Genomic DNA, 21,645 nt, shown 5'->3' on the forward strand with positions numbered 1-21,645 from the left:
TCAGTCGGTTAAGCGTCTGACTTCAGCTCAGGTCACGATCTCGCGGTCTGTGAGTTCGAGCCCCGCGTTGGGCTCTGGGCCAATGGCTCAGAGCCTGGAGCCTGCTTCCGATTCTGTGTCTCCCTCTCTCTCTGCCCCTCCCCGTTCATGCTCTGTCTCTCTCTGTCTCAAAAATAAATAAAATGGTAATAAATAAATAAATAAATAAATAAATAAAATGACTTGTTTCAAATTGGAACAGTTTAGATAATGTATCAGTTTCCTAAGCCTTCCATAACAAAATGCCACTAACTGAGGGACTTAGAACAGAAATGTATTGTCTCACAGTTCTGGAAGATAGAAGTCCAAAATTAAGGTGTCAGCAGAGTTGTGCTCCCTCTGAAACTTGCAAGAGAAGGATCCTTCATTGGCTTCTGGTAGTCCCAGACACCCCTTGGCTTATGGAAGTGTAATTCCAATCTCTGCTTCCCTCATCACATGGCTCTCTCCCCGTGTCTCTTCGTATCATCTTCGCTCTACATGTGTGCATATCCAGATTTCCCATTTTTATAAGGACATCTGTCATATTGGATTAGGGCCCACCCCAATGACCTCATCTTAACTTGCTGAGATCTGCGAAGGCTTTGTTTCCCAATGTATTCACATCCTGAAGTACTGGGGGTTAGGATTTCAACATATCTTTTTTGGGAGAACACAATTCAACCCATAACAAGGACTTTGTGTTTATCAAGGAATTGGTCCTTTTCATCTAAGGTGTCAAATTTACATGTGCAGAGTTGTTCACAGTATTCTCTTATTTATCTTTTGATGACTGCAGGATCTGTGATGACCCCCTATTACCGACTAATGTCAGTAATTTGTACCTTCTTGGTTTTTGGTCCATTTTGCTAAAAGTCTGCCAATTTTATTGATCTTTTTAAAGATGCATCTCTTTGTTTCATTCATTTTGAAATTGTTTTTCTGTTTCAATTTCATTGATTTCTATTCTTTATTATTTCCATCCCTTTTCTTGATCGAGGTTTATTCTGCTCGTTTTTGGCTAAGTGCTTGAGGAAGGAGCTTAGATTATTGATCTGGGAATTTTTCACTTTTCTAATATGTGCATTGACTATGATAAATTTCTCCATCTGGTTAACTATTTCCACAAATTTTGATATGCTGTATTTTCATCTTCGGTGGATTCGTTGTGTTTTTAAAAGTGTTTTTTTAAAGTTTATTTATTTATTTTGAGAGAGAGAGAGAGAGAGAGAGAGAGAGAGAGAGAGAGAGAATCCCAGCCAGGCTCTGCACTATCTGCACAGAGTCCGACATGGGGCTCAATCCCATGAACCATGAGATTATGACCTGGGCTGAAACTAGGAGTTGGATGTTTAACCTACGGAGCCACACAGGAGCCCCTAAAATTTTTTTGAGACTTCTTCTTTGACCCATGCATTATTTATAAGTGTGTTGTTTAGTTTTTAAGGTTTAGATTATTTTTCTCTTATTTTTCTGTTCTTGATTTCTTCTCTATTCCATTGCAGTTGGGGAACACAACCGTATATGCTTTCAATTCTTTTAAATTTGTTGAGATTTGCTTTGTGATCTAGGTTATGGTCTATCTTGGCGTCTGTTCCATAGACACTTTTAAAAAACTGTGTATTCTGCTCTATTTAGGTGCAGTGCTTTCTAAATTTCATTGGATCTTATTGGTTTATGATTCCATTAAGTCTTATATCCTTGATGATTTTCTATCTAGTTTATCAATTGTTAAGAAAGAGTGGTTGAAGTCTGTAACTGTAATTGTGGATTTGCCTATTTCTCCATTCTGTTCTATTAGTTTGTTGCTTCACATATTTTGCAGCTCTGTTGTTCGGTATGTACAATTTAAGGGTTGCTATGTTTTCTTGGTGGGCTGACCTTTTTATCACTATATAATCTCTCTCTCTGTCTCTGGCAATTTCATTTGCTCTAATGTCTATTGTACCCAATGTTAACATAGTCACACATGCTTTCTCTTGAATAATGTTTGCACGATATATATTTTTCCACATTTTCATTTCACCCTTCTTATATAGTTCTATTTGAAAATAATTTCTTACAGACAGCATATAATTGGTCAAGTCTTTATTCCACTCTGCCAATTTTGGTCTTTTAATTGTATTTAGACCATTTACACTTAATGTAATCATCAATATACTAGGGCTTAAGATTGGCATTTTATGTTTTTTTTGTTTTCTCTCTCTTTTTTTTCTGTTTCCTTTTACCAGCCTTACTGTGGTTACTTAGCATTTTTATTATTTTAATTTCATTCATCCATAATGTTTTGAGCATATCTATTTATATAGCTTTTCTTAATGGTTTATTACATATTGCATTATATATATATTCTATATATATATATTCTATATATATATATTCTATATATATATATATAGAATATATATATCTTACCATAGTCTACTGGTATTTTCAACTTATCAGTTTGAGTACAATATAGACATCTAAAATCTCATATGTCGCTTTATCTTCTTCCTTTTATAATATAACTGTCTGACATGTTTCCTCTACATACATTTAGAAGCATATCTGAGATCGTTTATAATTTTTGCATTGTCAAATATAATTTAGAAAATTTGAAACAAAATAAATACTTTTGTATTTACCATACTACTGCTGATGGCGTTCTTCTTTGCTGATGTTCCAAGATTTCTTCCTCATAATTTCCTTTACATTTAGAGAAACTTCCTTAGCCATTCTTTCAGGGTAGGTCTATTGGTGACAAATTATCTTAGTTTTCATTCATCTGAAAATGCCTTGATTTCATTTTCATTCCTGAATAGTATTTTCACTGGACAATGGATATTGTGTTGACAGCTCTTTTCCTCATTATTTGAAAAATGTCGTGTCACTAACTTCTGTCTCCATGGTTTCTGATAAGAAACCCACTGTTATTTGAACTGTTTTCCTTGATGGGTAAGGCAATCTTTCTCCGTGACTGCTTTCAGTATTTTGCACATGTCCTTAATTTTCAGAAGTTTGTGATGGGCCTTAGTGTGGATTTCTTTGTGTTTATCATGTTTGGATTTTTCTCAGCTTCCTGAACCTACAACTTTATGTCTTTTGCCAAATGTACGGATTTTTCAGCCATTTTTCTTCACACGTTCCAGAGGCTCTGTTGCTTTTGTTTTTTAAGTCTGTTTTCTTTGTTTCTATGTTCAACTTAGATGATTTACAAAATTTCATCTTCCAGCTCACTAATTTTTCTCCTCCACCCTCTTCACTGTTCTGTGAAATCATCCATTTAGTGTGTTATGTCGATTGTTGTATATTTAAGTTTTAATATTTCCCTTTGGCTTTTCTTTATGTATTCTATTGGCTTGCTAAGATTCTCTTAGGCTGTCTTTCAATTTCTCATTCATTTCAAGTGTGTTTGTAGTTGCTCATTGAAGCAGTTTTATTACGGATACTTTAAATTATTTGTCAGATAATTATAGCATCTCTGTCATCTCAGTATTGGCATCTATTGATTTTTTTTTTCATTCAGTTTGGAGTCTTCCTGGTTCTTACTATGCTGAGTAATTTTCTACCAAAGTCCTTGCATTTGGGGTATTATGTTAGGAGACTGTGAATCCCATTTAAAGATTTGTTTTTGTTGACTTCTTTCGGTGCTGCTCTTACAGGACAAAGGGGCTGGGTGGGGAGGTGATGCTGCCTCATTGGTGCTAGGTAGGGATGAGTCTAGGTTCCCCTCTTGACTTTCTTTGACACTTGAGGGAGAGGGATGTCCTCCTTGCTGCTAGATATGGATGGGGGTTCAGGCTTCTCACCAGTCCTAAGCTTCCATCACTAGTCTGGTAGAAGTGCCTAGGTATCGTTTCCCATGTGGTCTCATTACTTCTGGGTGGTGGCAAAAGATCTGATTCTCCCACCCCGCCATGCCTAATGGTGGGGGGGGGGGGACAGGCATTATTACTGCTGTGCTGTATGAAAATACAGGTTTCATGGACACCAAGATGGGGAGGGATGGCTACAAATGCCTGGCTCCCTACTCAGCCTTCTCTGACACCAGCTGAGCTGGGGAATTGGGATTCTTCCTTAGAGCCTCGAAACAGTAGAATCTGGGTTTCCCACTTGTCTTTTGATGGTGTTGGTAAGATGGGACTACGGGATGTGTGTGTGTGTGTGTGTGTGTGTGTGTGCATGTGTGTGTGTTCGGCCAGAGCATCGCCATTACTATCTGCAAATCTTCTGTCTTAAACTGCCCCTTTTCTGGTCCTATGGCTAGAGAGAGGAGAGGTGTTTTGCCTGCACCCACCGACATTTCCAGTTTGCCAACTTCTTCCGCCCCACATCTGGGATATGTGCAGCCAAAAGAAAACCGAGGAACTCCCCACAATGTCAGGCCTTGTGGCCCAAGTTCCCTAGCTTGTCTGCCTTCTTCTGTGTACCTTTGTGTCGTCTTCTATTTTATAATCTCCAGAGTTTTTAGTTGCCCTTACCAGGAGAATAGGGCAAATACACACACTCCATCTTCCCATTTGTGGAAGCTCTCTGATTTTCTTTATATATATATATATATATATATATATATATATATATATATGTGTGTGTGTGTATGCATATACATATATATACGTATATATATATGTATATACATACACATATATATATATATTTTATAATGAAAAAAGATCAGAGTCAACAGTGTCCTCTCAAAAGTCATTTGTTAACACCATCGTCTTTCTTCTGAAAACGAATGTCATTTTTGCTCAAGGAGATACTGAAGCAGGCAGGCCCTTGGGGATTTCTCTGACGGCCCTTCCTTCCAGGGCCTGGGTGCTGGCCTCTGATGGATGACCACAGTCATGGGTTTGGAGACCTCTATGTGCACACAAGCTTCTAGCAGGCAAGAAGTGAGTGAGTCACAATTAAGCAAAATGAGTTAGATGAAGAATTTGAGAAGCAAAAACAGGAAGGAGAGTCCACGTAAAGAAGACTAGTTGGGAGATCAAGGACAGTGTTGCTCTGACTTATCAGCCAATTACATGGTAGAAGACACCAAAAATAACATCAGATCTAGCAACGCAGCCAAAGGAATGGTGCGCGACCAGTGGGGAATGTGGGCATTGCCAGCAGTAGAGCGCGAACGAGGGAAAGTGGGTGAACAACTTCAGGGCTGAGACCCGCCGCACCCCAGAGGCAGAGGGGAGGAGACGCGACGGCAGGGCGGGGAGAGAGACATCCAGAGTCCCCTCTGCTGGGCTCCGGGAGAGGCCGGGAAAGCTCCGAGGGAGCCTCCAGCGCCCTGGACCAGGGCTGCGGCGGCGGAGGGCAAAGGGCCGGAGCTCGGGCCCAGCGAGCCAGCGCGATCGGAGGGGCGACGGGGAGGGGAGCTCCCAGCGGTCGCGGCGGGCAGCGCTTCCCGGCCGGGGCGGAGCGTGTCCCCGACAGCGGTCCCAGCCTGCGCGCGCCCGTCCGTGCGCTCCGGGCACCGGCTCCTCGCGCCAGACTTCCGTCCTTCGCGCGCGCTTGCCGCCTTTCTCCCCCGCGCGCGCGTCGCCAATGGATGGCAACTCCCTGCTCTCCGTACCGAGGTAAGACCCGCTTCTCCCTTGGCCCCACCCAGTGGCCCTCGAACTCCGTCGCGCGCCCCGGGTCGCTCCCGAACTTGCTCCGGGGACTCCAGGGTCTGAGCTCGGCTTGGTCTGACCCCGGCCGAGCGAGCGGCCCCGGGGGACGGTGGGCCCCCGTCTAGTGCACCACCGGGCGCGGAGCTGGGTGCGGCCTGCGCGCCGGGGCGGCTCGGGGTCGGGGGACAGCCCGGGCCCGCCTCGGGGGTCGGGGCTGGGGTCGGCTGTACGCGGCGGGAGCCAGACTTTCCGTGGGCACAGCCTGCGCGGGTTTCGCGCCCTGTGGGGGGACGGGCTCCTAGGTGGGGATGAGCCGAGGAGGAGCGAGACCAGGGCAGAGTACCCCATCCCCGTGCATTTGGGTCTGGGCAAGGGGGTGCGAAGGAGGAGGGGGGGTTGCCCCTAATCCCCGACGGCACCCAGGCTGCGCCCCACCGAGACCTGGGACGGCAAGACCCGGTCCGCTCCAGTCCCACCCGCCCCAAGCGTCTCCACATCCTAGGCCGGTCTGCGCTGGCCGAGCGCGCCGCCGGCCTCCACCCCAGCCTGGGGTCCCCACGCGGGGTGGGTCAGGGACGCCGCCTCCGACTCGGCCGGGTGGGAGCAGCGTGTTTCCCTGGGAGGCGTCTCTTCCGGTCTCCTTCTCTCCCTTTGCCCCGGTTCCGCGCTCCCTGAGACTCAGTCCTTTGCGAATTTGGGAAACTGAGATTTTTATATTTCACCCCCTCATAAACCTTAGCGGTAAACTGAGGCTGGAGCGCCGCCGTTCCCTGAGCCGAGCAGGTGGTTTTGCGCTCTTTGCGCAGCTCGCGGAGCGACCACCCCGAGCTGCGGCTCCGCGAGGGGGGTGGGGGGGTCTCACTGCTGCCCGCACAGCCCCACCTCTCCTAGGCGAGGGGCTTATAGGTGTCGCTCATCTTGTCATCCCCTACTCCCCCCCCTTTCCCCCAAGCACACTTCTAGGCAGTTCCAGCCGAGATGATCAGGCACAGGAATAAACATTTTTCAGCTCGCATTCTTGGAGAGCAGCGAAACCTAACATTCAAGGGCGAGGGCACACATGCAGCCGATACTATATTGCCAAGCGGCCAAGATGGGGATGAGAGTCGAGGGGGGTGGGGGGTGGCAAAGGACCGAGACTGCTTTTCAAGCGCGTTGAAGGCTGCCATCTAGAGCCTTGAAGTCTTTATTTATATTCTGTAATGAAATGGAGCTTTCCCAGCTCCACAGGCAATTTCCTTTTTAAGCATCCCTTTTCTGCGGGGTAGCGAAAGGGTCGGAAAAGGCCCACGGTGGTGTCTATGCCTGGCCTGAAGCTGCTGTAAAGTGAAAAATCTCTAACCCTGGGGACAGACACGGTCAAACTACCATGAAGTCTTTCCATTCTGCCCTAATGCATGAAAAAGGCAGTTAAGACCACAGGAAGATTTTTTTTTAAGTTACGTATATATATATATGTACACACACACACACACACACACACATTGCTACTGATTTTTAGGGAAAAGTGTGAGGCATTTGAAAGTGAAGCCAATTGGGGGTTTTGCTACCTGAGATCATGAGAATTGAAATGGTAAACTGTGTGATTCCCACATTCCAACAGAGACACTTCTGGTAGGAGACAGATTGCGTTAAATGCAAGTTTGCAGATCAAGGGTGCTGGGCCTGAATCAAGATTGTATTCCTATTCAAAAGTTGGGACATTTTCTGAAATATTAAAATTCATTCTGCCAATTATTCCTTAACATTATTTCTGTTGCAGTATTGTAAAAAAAAAAAAAAATGACCTTATGAAGAGCGGACCAACGGCAATGATATTGCTCTGTAAAAATATTAATATTGATTTAATATCAGCTGCAGCAAATTAAATTTTGAATTTAATTTTGAATATTTTTGTCCATTCACCAAGACATATCACATTTCCACCAATCGGTGTAGTAATTCAGCTATTTTAATATCAGCACCCTTACTCATATGAGAGATATTCAGTTAACTCTAATAGATGAGTTAGTTTGATCCTCTATTTCACTGAATACAAGAAACATAATTTACTTTCTATAATATTTAATTGGAAGCCACAGGCATTGATATACAAAAAGTAAACTAGAATTACAAAACAGTGTATGGAAATGCTGTATTATTCATACCACTTGTCCACAAAACTTTGAATAAAGAATTGATCACTGGAAACTCTACACAAGCTTTTACAAGAATATGGCAATGGTCAGAAAAAATCAAATTGTGGTCGATCAATATGTGTGCTGTCTAAATATGAAATAATGTTTTCAGTGTTTACTAAATTGAGTGATTATAAATCACTTTTTCTATAAAGAATTATAATGCCATTGAAGAAATTTTGTTTGGCAATGGGGTAGGAAAAAGAAAATGATCTAGCTATACATTGAGTTAATTATAGAATTTTTGGTGTGTTGGCTTTTACATGTTCTGAAATTTTTCAGGGAATCAAAGATATAAACAAAATTTTATTCAAGCAGTGTTTTGTCAAGATTGATCTAAAACTTGTATGTGATTCATACACTGTAGATACTTTGAAGCATGTTTTTTTTTTTTTGAAGGAATTGTTTATGCTTCTTTGGGTTGTTATACTATATATTACCTTACCTCTGTGAAAGCTCCAATTAGTTCTTAATATGACACTTTTAAGTCTACAATACATTATGGGGATCACATTACAGATTTCTTTAAATCACTGGTTGTCAAAGCTGGAAGGTGTTTCCAATAATGGGGCTGAGCTGTGGAAAGATGAAATGTTCCCATGTTAGTTGCGTTATAGGTCCAGACCCCGCCTGTATCCTGACTAGTAGTCTAGTTCAAGCGAAAAACATAAAACAAAAAAGAAAAAAACAAAAAGCAAAAAAAAAAAAAAAAATGAAATCTGAAAGTTTTTAAGATAGTCATTTATTTTACAAAAAGTTTATTTGATTTGCTAAGGTGACAAAACTAAGTATTATGAAAATGAAAGAGAATCCCAGGACTCTTCACCCAGGATGTTCCATGCCGTGGTACCCTGCACTACAGTATAGTAACTACTGGTGATGGACGGAAGGGTACCCTCACTTGCATTGGTAACTGGCGTGTGTAAATTAAGGTTGATATTTTATGAAGTGTTAGCCTATGTATGCAATTGTTCGATCAGTCACATCCCTGTGAGTGAATACAACAGATATAATCATCCCCACTTCCTAGTTGAAACATTTGAAGGAAAAGGAAATTAAATGAAGAAAATAATTGGATTTAAAAAGCCACGCAATAGTATGTAGCAAAACTGAGTCATCCACAGAGTTCTTCTGGCTTCAGGTTTAATTTTCTTTCTTGTATTGATTAAAAATCCATACCTTTTTTTTTTTTTTCAAAAGGGGGAAAAAGATTCTGATGCACAGTTGGGACCAACACTGGTATCATTAGAACACATGGGGGCAGCCTAAAAGCAAGGTCATCTTTTAAAGCCAACAAATACTGAAAATGTCATTTTTGCGAACAGAAATAATTTGTCACCTTGATCACATCTAAGGTTGAATTTGAAGTTTCAGAAAGGGGACGTCTCATTTCCTAAATCACTTGGATTTTTTATACTGTACTATTTTTTTTTATTTCATTTCGTTTGGCTTACTGGATTCTATTTCAGTAATGCTTTTATATGGCACTTTGAATGAGTAACTTAATCGAACAAAGATCGACTTTTGAAAAAAATAAACTCTTTTGATTTAGATTTCCTGTGAGTTTATTTTAACCAAACCTAAGTTTAACCTAGCAACATTTCACTACAACCCGCCAGAATCTCCAGGCTTTTCTCTAGGAGTGCTGGTTCTGGAGAAAAACAACTAGATTTTTTTCTTTCTTTTTTTTTTTTTTAATGTTTATTTATTTTTGAGACAGAGAGAGACAGAGCATGAACAGGGGAGGGGCAGAGAGAGAGGGAGACACAAAATCTGAAACAGGCTCCAGGCTCTGTGCTGTCAGCACAGAGCCCGACGCGGGGCTCGAACTCACGGACTGTGAGATCATGACCTGAGCCGAAGTCAGATGCTTAACCGACCGAGCCACCCAGGCGCCCCCTAGATTTTTTTCTTTTTAATGGAGCAAACAAGGTAATACTATAAACTAGACTATGGTCTTCTATCCAGTTTTTATTGAAAGGTTATCTGTTTTCGAATTTATACAAAAAGAAAAAATCAATAGGACATGACATTTCTGTGTCCTAGATATCTGAAACTCTCAGAAAAGATGAATCCATCACTCCTAACAATTTGAGGATCAAGGACAAACAACAGACACTGTCTTAAATTTAGTGTAAGCTGAAGGCCATTCTCATTCCTGGAAATCACATTCTCTTCAAGAGCAGTGCTGATGTGACCACATTCTCCAACTCAGAATTTTCAAGGAAACATGACCCAAGAGGTACTATTTCCTTTAGAGAAAGAAACTGGGAATTAGTCAGTCCTGGTACTGAGGACTCTGAGATCCACATTGCTGCAGCATAATAGGTATCTGAAGAAGAGACAGAAACTCTGAAGACAATTTACCATAAAAACAATATTATAAAGAGTCTAGAAGTTCACCGATAATCCCACATTTCACATACACTTTTAGGGGCCCCTGGTATCTGTCCATGTGGTTCCTTTAGTATAAAATATGTATCTGATACCCAATAATCCGTTTTTAAATAAACTGTTAGAGCTCTTCTCATTCACAAGGGGTTGCCTTTGTCTGGTACTATTCATTTTAATGGGGTTTTATTCTGTGCATGAGAGTAACAGCTATGGAGACTTGCAAAGTGGTGTATTTGATGTCAGGAGACCTAGTGTTTAGTCCTGTTCTGGAATTGATGGCTGTGACTAGGCAAGTTGCTTGACCTGTGGCTCTTCTGTCTTCTCCTGGATGTAATGATATAGACCCTGAGTATGCTACTCTGCTGGGTTGCTTTTATTTCTAACCCACAGTGTTACAGACTTTACTGAAACAATGACTCTCAATTGGGCCTGATATGGATGAACATCTCATTCTCCTAAAAGTGACAGATGAAGTTAAGGCATTTAAAGAAACTGAAGCGATATACCCATCCACAAAACAAACAAACAAACAAAAAAGTCCAGCTTAGAGAATGGATTGGTTCATTTCTAACTTAAAAAATGTTTATTGGGGGCGCCTGGGTGGCTCAGTCGGTTAAGCGTCCGACTTCGGCTCAGGTCACGATCTCACAGTATGAGTTCGAGCCCCGCGTCGGGCTCTGTGCTGACCGCTCAGAGCCTGGAGCCCGTTTCCGATTCTGTGTCTCCCTCTCTCTCTCTGCCCCTCCCCCGTTCATGCTCTGTCTCTCTCTGTCCCAAAAATAAATAAACGTTAAAAAAAAATTTTTTAAAATGTTTATTTACTTTGACAGAGAGAGGGAGAGAGAGAATCCCAAGCAGGCTTCGCGATGTCCGTGCAGAGCCTGATGTGGGGCTCGATCCCATGAACTGAGATCATGACCTGAGCTGAAGTCAAGAGTTGAATGCTTAACCTACTGAGCCACCCAGGCACTCTGGTTGGCTTATTTTTGATGCCTCCCCATAGGGAGAGCAGCATAATGCTCACAGAAGGTATAACAAAATCTTTTTTTTTTTTTTAAAGAATTTTGCACGGTGATTAACATCCTGCTTCTACCACTTGGCAGTTATTGGTTATCCACACTGGGGCAACCATTATAAGAATTGAGATAGTACGTGTGACATACATTGAGCAGGGAACCTTTGTCGTTTGCTGCTTATCATACTTAACAAACTCCTCTCAGCACGTGTGTTTCATGATCGGTTTTTAAAATCAGTGCTGATGAACAGCCCACATAAGTCAGACAGGAAGCATACCTTAGCTGATATTGGCATATCTACTCCAGCTTTCCCTTGGTTTCTCTTTTTTTGTCCTTCCACTCTTAACCTGTCGAAATCTCCGTAGTTAATTTATTTCTTTTTTTTTTTTTTTTTTAATTTTTTTTTTTTCAACATTTTTTATTTATTTTTGGGACAGAGAGAGACAGAGCATGAACGGGGGAGGGGCAGAGAGAGAGGGAGACACAGAATCGGAAACGGGCTCCAGGCTCCCAGCCATCAGCCCAGAGCCTGACGCGGGGCTCGAACTCACGCACCGCGAGATCGTGACCTGGCTGAAGTCGGACGCTTAACCGACTGCGCCACCCAGGCGCCCCCGTTAATTTATTTCTTATAGACAGCCTATTCTATCTTCCTTAAAAAAAAATGCCATCTGATAATCTCTTTTAATTAGTATGTTTAGACCATTCGTGTTTATTTTGATTCTAGAAAGTCTGGATTAAAATTCACCAACTAACTAGCTATTTTCTGTTCGTGTTATCTATTTGTTCCTTTTTTCCTCTTTTCTGCCTTCCTTTGGGTTGAGAATTCTTTAAAGATTCTATTTTATCTTCTCTATTAATTTACTATTTATATTTTTTCTGTCCAAAAAACTTCCTTTAGCATTTCCTATAAGGAATGTCTCTTGGCAATGACTTTTCTCAGTTTTTGTTTGCCTGAGAAAAATGTCAATTTTTCCTTTACTTCTTGAATCATTTCTTATGAGTATAGCTTTCTGGGTTGGCAAGATATTTTTTCTTTCATTGTTTTAAAGATGACACTTTATTGTCTTCTGGGTTTACGGTTTGTGCTAAGAAACGGTTTTCGTTCTTATTTTGGTTCCTTCCAATGTTACATGTCCTTTTTTCCTGCCTGCCTTCAAAATTTTCTTTTTAATCTCTTATTTAGAGCAGTTTGAATGTGATAGGCCAAGGTATGGGGGGGGGGGGCTAGGGGGGAGGGTGTGTGCACACGTGCACCTGTGTGTTGCATTTATTCCACATGGTGTCCTCGGAGCTTCTTGGATCTGTAGTTTGGTGTCTGTTAATAATTCTGAAAAAAATAAATACGTAATCTCTAATGTGTTTCCTACCCTGTTCTCATTCTGTCTTTCCCCTCCAGAATTCCGACAGTACATATATCAGGATACAGCTTTTGGATACTCTCTTCTGGCTTGGTTTTGTTAGTTATTTAGTTAGTTAGTTTTATTAGTTAGTTTTATTCTATTGTTTATCCTTTTGTTTAAGTAGTTTGTATTGACCTGCTTCAAATTCATTGACTCTTTACTCAGCTGAGTTGATTCTACTGAAGAAGTTATTAGAGGAATTCTTCATTCAGTTATAGTGGTTTGCATTTCTAACATTTTCATTTGATTTTCCCTCTACAGAAATTACCCCTGTGAGCTTGCACGCATTGTACCTTTTCCACCAGAGTCATTAACCTAATAATCATTATTTTGAGTTTTTTGCCAGATAACTGAACATCTGTGACATAGTCACATCTGGTTCTATTGGTTGCTTTGTCCATCCCTTGGAAATGGTTTTATTCCCCCTACCTTTTCACAAGTTTTTTTTATTAAAAGCCAAACATCTTATCTATACAAGTGTGATAGAGTTTCCCCGAGTGGAAACTGGAAGTCAGTGCAATTATTTTATTCCTGTTTTAAAGGTGAAGGAATTTAAGCTTAGTAGGGTTAAATGACTTGCCCAAGATCACTCAATTAGTGAGTGACAGAGTCAGAATTTGGACCCTGCTTTTCATATTCCAGTGTGTGAAATATTGTATCACTACATCACTGCCCTTCTTAATTTCATGATACATGTACATTCCCACTATGGAGACCTAGAACTTATTCATGCCACATAGTTTCATTTATTTCAGATAGTTTTTAACTCCTATTCTAAGAAAGTTACCGAAGCATATATAATGATGAGTAAGAAATCGTTCTTGCCTTTGATGAGCCTAGTATATAATTTCAACATGCCATTTTTTTTCTAAATGTCTTTTGATTCAATCTTTCTCAAAATATGGTTTCCAAATCAAAAGCAGCTGTGAAGACAGGTGGATACTGTAAGAGATTTTGACACAAAATTCCTGCCGAGGAAAGCAGTGGAAACCCAGCACATGACAGCCAGTGGAGTCAAGCACATGAATTAAAAGTTTGTGTTTGTTCCCAAAGAGGTCTAAGAATCCAGGCACAAAAACCTCTACATGCACACCAAGCCGCATTCTGCGTGAAACAGAAGAGGTGACTTATTTGGACATATGGTTTGAAAGAATTCCTCTCTAAAAAAAGTAATTTACAGACCACTGTGCTTCTTTTTGTTCCTTCGATTTAAAATACACACCACATCACCAAATTATTGAAACAGTTAACAGAACTCCTTAGGGGAGCCATGGTTTTAGAAGTACAAGTCAGTTTAAAAAAACATAAAGGTGTTATATTAGTTTTCTATTTTGCTTTAACAAATTGCCACAAAATCAGTGGCTTAAAACGACACATATATTATCTTAAAATTCTGTATGTCGGAAGTCTGCCACGGGTGTCACGGGAAGCAAATCAAGGTGTTGACAGGACCGCATTCTTTTCAGGAGGCTCTATGGAAGAATCTGTTTCCTTGCCTTTTCTGACTTCCACAGGCTGCTTGTAGTGTTTGTCTGATGGCACCTTTCCTCCATCTTCAAAGCCAGCAATGGTAGGTTGAGCTCTTACATCATGTCCTTCTGACTTCTGGCCTCTTCTTCTGCTTCCTTTTTGCACTTTTAAGAATCCTGATGATTACACTGGCATCCATCCAGATTATCCAAGATAATCTCCCTCCATCAAGGTCAGCTGATAAGTAACCTTAATTCCATCTTAAAACTTGATTCTGCTTTGCCATGTAATAACATATGCACGGGTTATGGGGATTTGACCATGGACATCTTTGGGGGCCCATTACTCTTTCCACCACAGGGATTAATTTAACTAAAAAATTCATCGTACTGGCTCTGAAAGAGCACTTGAGAGTCTACTAAGAGTGCCCCCTTTCTCTCTCTCCCCTTCTTCTTCTTTTCTTTCTTTTTTTAAAAAATTATTTTAGAGAAGGAGAGAGCCCACAAGCAGAGGAGAGGGGCAAAGGGAGAAAGCGAGAGAGAGAGGGAGAGGGAGAATTCCAAGCAGGCTCAATCCCACAACCCTGAGGTCATGACTTGAGCCAAAATCAAGAGTCAGATGCTCAACTGACTGAGCCACCTAGGTGCCTGTCTCCTCCTTCTTTCTTAAATAAAGGGGAAAAGTGACAGGATGGTTGGTTTCTTCACTGCGATATGTGAATCATTCATGTAGCTGAGCCGTCCTCAAGTTTATTTAAGAACATAAGGCCAGATCAAAGTGGACTTGGAGACCTTAAAGAATTCACTCTTTGGCACATCTGTTTGTTGCAATGGTCATTAAAGCTATCCAGCAAATATTTCGTGCTGTCTTCCTAAGTGTGGGGAAGGATTACACTTGCTCATCTCCTTGGTACAAGGTATGGCCATCTGATTTGTTTGGGTCAATGCAAATTGTGCAGAAGGGGCATGTCTCTTCCAAGTGGAAGTGTTAAAGAGGGCATGTATGATTTGCTTCATTTCTCCAGCTTTCCGCCATGGTGTATAGCATATTTCGTGTAGTTGCCGCTCTATCAGCCTGAGTTTTGGACCGAGCACAGCTTGAAGCAGAGGTCTCAGCCAGTCCATGATGGATGGGTAACATGAGCAAGACATAGACCTTTGTGATGTTAATCGTCTGATATTTTGGAGGTTTTCGAAACTGCACCGTAACCTGACGCATTGTGCCTGACCCTGTCACTTTCAAGGTTGAAATGGTAGGTAGTCTGATGGGCTATTGACTGGCTCGTGAAGGTTTCCAAGGGACCTCACAGAATTCTCCTTTTGCTCTGGACTTCCATAGATTCTCATCACTAACATGCAGTGATAAGAGGAGGGGATTGGAGAAAGGGAGAAATGGAACTCACCTTGACCACCTGTTGAAGCAGTCAGGAAGCAGGCCCTATGGACCAGCTCCACATAATAGCAATGAAAACAGTGGCCTGTAGGTCTCTCCTCCTGAGGACATGGAAAGTGAACTGGGAATGACACTCATCCTGATATCAGTTCACACCTTGCCCATTTCACAGTCCCACAGAGCTGCTGTTATTTAGGGGTATAATGGCATGCCACGAGCACATTTAACTCATGCAGATTCAAAGCTACATGTTCATTTTCCTTTTTTAAATTTTTTCGTCTCTCTGGCTCTCTCATTATTGAAAAGATGGTAAGCTTATACTTATCTTGTATTTTATTACATATTCTGCATTTCTGTATAGTACACATGTACACGCAAATAACTTCATAAGACTTTTTCACAAAATTCAGCATGCCTCATGCTTTATGAGCCTCATAAGGGATTTTCAAAGGCCACTTTGACTCCACACCATGTTCAAGATAGGCAATGACATTAGACCTCCAACTTCACATTAGATGCTTCTAATGCTGCACGGTAATTCTGGTAACATGTCAACAGAAGAGGAGGACGGGAGGGTCAGACATCAAGCAACAGCTAGTGAGCAGACACTCACTCCTGACACCTTCAAGATTCTGGGATAGAGCAAGACTGATTTCCTGCTCTCCTCGTAGATCACTGTGGAGGCACGTGACATTGCCAATGGAAGGAGACACACTAGGAAGTAGATTCCCACCCGGCACATGCTGACTCGGGTTTCTTGTTTCATTTCCTGAGTGACGTCTCTCAGGCTCACAAAACTGATCAGTTCTCTTATTTGACTGACATGATCGACAGGTGATCCTTAACTTCTTTAAACAATTTCTTAAAAATAACTTCTTAAAACAACTTCTCCCTAACAAGAAATTTACCTATAGGGGCGCCTGGGTGGCTCAGTGGGCTCAGCGTCCAACTCTCGATTTTGGCTCAGGTCATGATCTCACAGTTTGTGAGATCAAGCCCCGCATCAGGCTCTGCGCTGAGAGTGCAGAGCCGGATTGAGATTCCCTCTCTTCGTCTCTTTCTCTGCCTCCCCACCATGCTTGTTCTCTGTCTCTCTCTCTCTGTGTCTCCAAATAAATAAATAAACCTTAAAAAAACGAAGTTTACCTGTAAAATATGTCCTTTGAAAAGATCAAATGATTTCTCTCTGTGCTGGAGAAATGGGAACCCATTGATTATGGGATTTCAGAGCTACAGAAAACTTCAGTAAAGGTCACTTTGCTAAATCCCCTACCTTTACAGATAAAGAAATTGAAGTCATGAAAAGTTAAAATGAATTATTCAAATCATACAGATATTTGGAGGTAGGGCCAAGAATAAAACCTTGAGCTCTTGACTTACCATTGCATTGGATTTTTTTTTTAAATAATGCTAATAATAACGTCCAAAACATAGAAGCTCTTGGCATTTTCTGGCACAGCAAACTCGTCTCTCACCCACATCTAAATACCTTCTTTACTTTTCCTCAAGAACTATGATATCTGTATAACTGCTCATGTTTCCATGTCAGTTCAGCTTCAGAAATCCCCAAAAACAAATTCAAAATTCAGTTGTAACAAACACGTAGGAGTTTATTGCCTGAATATGTGTGCTGTTTTGAACCATGATACTGGCCTTTTGTTATAATTTCTATTTTCCTTAGCCTTGAAATTTAACCTCTGTTTTACCATTTTATTGTATCTATCTTTTCTGTTAGCTGTTACAAATTCTTCATGGAACAAGATGGAATATCCATCATTAAGTCACTCACACAATCAATCATTTTATTTATAAGCAATGCAAAAGAGTAATCTTCCTGTGTATTGGAGGAATTAAATTGATCTGTGGCAAACTGGGACTCATATAAGATAATGGTCTATTTGTATTTAATTAGACTTTCTTTGACGATAGCCTGATTGTATCTGAGAAGTTAGAAGCAGTTTCTTGAAAATGATTATGAGATAATTAAGATTAAAGTAAAGCCAACTGCTTCAGAATAAACATATAACAAAATAGAATGCTAAAGCTTTGTGAGATGTAATTTTTAATTATTTATCAAACACGATGTGGGGCCCCTGGGTGGCTTAGTGGGTTAAGTCTCTGACTATTGGTTTCAGCTTGGGTCATGATCTTGGGTCATGATTCGTGAGATCGAGCCCTGCGTCGGGCTCCTCGCTGACAGTGTGGAGCCTGCTTGGGATTCTGTCTCTCCCTCTCTCTCTCTCTCTGCCCCTACCCCTTTCACTCTCTCTCAAAATAAGCTTAAAAAATAAAATAATAGAAACCCCACAATGTTATCCACACATTTAAAAAATATATCTGTACGTATTGGATATCAATTCATATCAAGTATTAGTGCCTAAAAGTGCCCTTTTAAGTTTGTAAATTTTATATTTTAGCATACTTTGTTTAGGTATTAAAATGCATTAGGTAAAAGAGGAATTCTTAAATATTTGACTTTGCTTCCAGAGATATAAGGAGACTTCATGATTTTCTCTCTTTATACTTTAATATTAACATAAGTTAAACAACACACTTAATTGCCTTTTGTTCTAAAAATCTATAATTTTTAACATAATAATGAGAACGTAATAAGAATGCAATAAGTAACTTTTGATAGTTAATGCCTATGAATAGATTTATTCATTCATTTACCGCTGGAGTAACCGGTACTCCCACTTAGTTTATGCAAACAATTTATTGCAGTAATTGAAACCAAAAATAACATTCAGGTAAAATATACAGGACTAGCTGAAGTCATTTTCTTCTATGTGAAACCTTGGCCCAACATGATGAGCTCATTGCTGACTTATGCACTCAGTATAACCTGAAGACTTCTAATTTCTACTTTTTTTTTCTGAACGAATTAACAGTGCTTCAAAATAGAAATTAAATAGGCCCATACACTTCACCTGTCTAATTATCAACAAGTCAGTGATCTGACCTAGCATTCTGTTAAACCATTAGCCTTCCTTTCTGGCAAAGGAAAAGAAAAAGAAGGAGAAGAAGAAGGGGAAGGGGAAGGAGAAGGAGAAGGAGAAGAAAGAAAAAAAAGGAAGAAAGAAAGAAAGAAAGAAAGAAAGAAAGAAAGAAAGAAAGAAAGAAAGAAAAAAGTGGTGACTTCATAAGAACCTTGACATTTAGAAAATGAGCTACAGTTTTATCACATGAATCATTATTTAAAAAAGTGTCCAAGAAGGCAATTCGGTATCCAGAGAACATGTTCTCCAGAGAAGCTGTCCTCCCAGCCTTAATCACATCAGCCCATGTAGATCCCAGTCATCCTTCTTGAAGGAGAAAGCATATCAACAAAATATTAACGATGACATTTTTCTCAGTTTTTCCACGAGGTCTAAGATATTTTCCATAGGATGGACAAGGCACATATAAAGAGGGAGGCGGAAGAGGTGAAGATCTAATCCAAGTTTTAACCTTGAAGACAATATGGGACTGGTATGGTAATTGGGAGCAAGGAAAAAAAATAGTGGGCAAGACTTCCTTGCTTATCTGAGAGGAGGGAATAAAAGCCAGTGATTTGTGTGCCATCTTCATCATGTAAGAATGAGTGGAACCTGGAAAAAGGCTCATGAAGTACATTCACGACATAGAAGAGGAAATGCCATTAAAGAGCAAATGCAACTCAGACATCTGATTGGAAACTTTATGTTTAAAAATCATACAATTTATACAAATTAGTTCGTTTGATCAGTATTTTAACGTTTTTTTGTTTTTGTTTTTGTTTTTTTTTATTTTTGAGACAGAGAGAGACAGAGCATGAACAGGGGAGGGGTAGAGAGAGAGAGGGAGACACAGAATCCGAAACAGGCTCCAGGCTCTGAGCTGTCAGCACAGAGCCCGACGTGGGGCTCGAACTCACGGACCGTGAGATCAGGACCTGAGCCAAAGTCGGACGCTTAACCGACTGAGCCACCCAGGTGCCCCATTTGATCAGTATTTTAAAAATAAGAAAGTAAGTATGAATCATGTAAACAACAGATAATGGGTTCGGTGTTGATTGGACTGGAAGATCCAATTTCCCTGTCAAAATTGTCGTTAACATGGCACTTTTGGTCACAATATCATAAACAGTGTTAGTTCTGTATTCAGCAGCCCTCATCAATTTTGTTGGTGCTCCCTTTAATTCTTCGACTCTCAAGTCAATCTCTTGTGAAAATATCTGTCACGTCATCACCCTCATTGATTTTTCTCTTCCAAAATTAACTGATCTCACTCTGCCAGACGCTTATTTGGAGATGGTTTGACATGTGAGAAAGAGTTCTCCAACATCATTTTCTTCTTCCCGCATCTTTTCCAAGATTTATTTCAGTTGATTAGCATTTTATTTAGACAAAAATCACCTCTTAAATCATCAACAGAAAACAACCATCAAAGATATTGATGCAGTGGACAGAGATAAACACTCAACTGGGGAGGGATCTTCACCAGAGACTAATTGTTAGTGGTCGGTCCATTTGCTTTCTTATACAATCTTGAAACTGCAGGGACAGGCTAATGAATAACAAGGACACCTGATTTGCTGGGGCAGATAAGTTCCAGTGACTTCAGGTTTACCAGATTTTCTCCAGGGAAGGGCACTGCTGGAAATCTTTTCCATCTTCACAAACGTTATCTGTAGATGAGCCGATTATCTAATGAAGCCATGCAGGTGCAATTGAATATTTCAAAAACTCAGTCGTCTGGAAATCTCCACCGTAGTTAAGATTACAGAAGTCTTTCTGTTTCCGAAATGTCTCACAATTCTTGGTCTATTCTTGATGCACATGTGGTGATTTAGATTGAGTGTATGAAAAGCATCAAGGAAGATGAATCATTTAAATATACCTTTTACCTAATACTCCTTGAGCCACGTTTCTCTGTTAGCACAGAGAACGTCGATGCTAATATCTCCCGGAAGACTAGCAAAGTCCATGTGAGGAAAGGGGCACTGAGCCCAAAGACACTGGATCCAAACATTGATTGCCTTACAAATAGGCAAAGGTTTACAGGATGTTGAAAGAGTACACTTAAAAAACATTGTTCCATCAAAGTATCTTTGATTGGCATATAAAAGCTTACCTTTAGCCAAATAAATATATCAAAGCATTTAATTGAGAAGGTTCACATAGTTCTAACTAAAGAAATTTGAATGTCATGATCACAGAGAACACGGACATGATTAATAAGACATTACACACTTCCTGTTTCCAATCCCGCTAATTCCACTGACAGCATCGCCTCGCAGATACATTCAAAACCAAACCAAGCTGAATTGACTGCTCTTTAATCTACCTTCCTCAAGGTGATGAAGGTTTTCATATTAAAGCCCTTACCTGGAAGCTGGGGGTAGGGAATGCCACATTCCTCTGCTCCCTTTTCTAACCAACTAGGTGTCACAGATTGGCTCCCAGTGCCTGACCATATTCCCAGGAGTAGTCAACAAACAGTTGATTAGTCTGGAGGGAGATTTTAAGGACACACTTTTATAGAAATTATTTCCACAGACAGTGATGACGGTGTAGAAGCGAAATGTGTGGTTCCCTGTGGTGAGAAATGAGGACAGAAGGGAAGCCAAGGGTTTGATGTTGGAAGCACCCACAGTCCATCCACCAAGATGGACTTGACATTCCCCTCAGCCTGGCTAAACTTTAGACATCATATTCCTGACTCCAGTCCCAGGCTTTCCTTTCTTTACAGCATTTTCTTTAGCAAACTTATAAATGATTTCTCTGCTCCTCTGAGATATAAGTCCTTTGAAAAGCCTCTTATTGTGTTTTACAACCCAGGAATGTTTTTGTTAAGACATTACTTGGAATTCCATTACCTGGAGAAAGTCTCCTTGAAACATAAACATCATGGGAGATAGCACCCCAATCTCCCGATCTCCCACTTTCTGTAGGAAGGGAAGAGCCTAGCTTGTGTAGGCACCTTTGCTCCAAGTTATAAAACTGTCTACTGCCATGAAGATATGAGAAAGTTTACTTTTCCTTTGGGTAAGACCAATTAACACCACCACCACCCCTCTGCTCTTAAAAATTCTCCCACTCTTTGTTTTCATGATGTTGAGTTTAGACTGCATTCTGCGCTCTCTCTCTCTCTCTCTCTCTCTCTCTCTCTCTCTCTCTGTCTCCCCTTTTGCAATAGCCCTGCATATAGTCTTCTGTAC

General features: G+C 40.8%; 1 protein-coding gene across 3 annotated transcripts in view; it reads left to right on the forward strand.

The window, feature by feature from the left end:
- The first annotated feature begins 5,020 nt into the window (after positions 1-5,020).
- SPHKAP (SPHK1 interactor, AKAP domain containing) overlaps positions 5,021-21,645 on the forward strand; it is a 161,064-nt gene continuing 144,439 nt past the window's right edge. The window contains exon 1 of one of the 3 annotated variants that reach the window (XM_058702387.1): positions 5,021-5,576. In XM_058702387.1, coding sequence (XP_058558370.1) covers positions 5,545-5,576 — 32 coding nt within the window. In that variant the 5' untranslated portion in view covers positions 5,021-5,544. The remainder of the gene's footprint in view (positions 5,577-21,645) is intronic. The other 2 variants (XM_058702370.1, XM_058702379.1) reach the window with 2 other exon arrangements.

This window comes from Neofelis nebulosa, chromosome 2 (genome assembly GCF_028018385.1).
Source record: "Neofelis nebulosa isolate mNeoNeb1 chromosome 2, mNeoNeb1.pri, whole genome shotgun sequence".
Taxonomy (NCBI): Eukaryota; Metazoa; Chordata; class Mammalia; order Carnivora; family Felidae; genus Neofelis; species Neofelis nebulosa.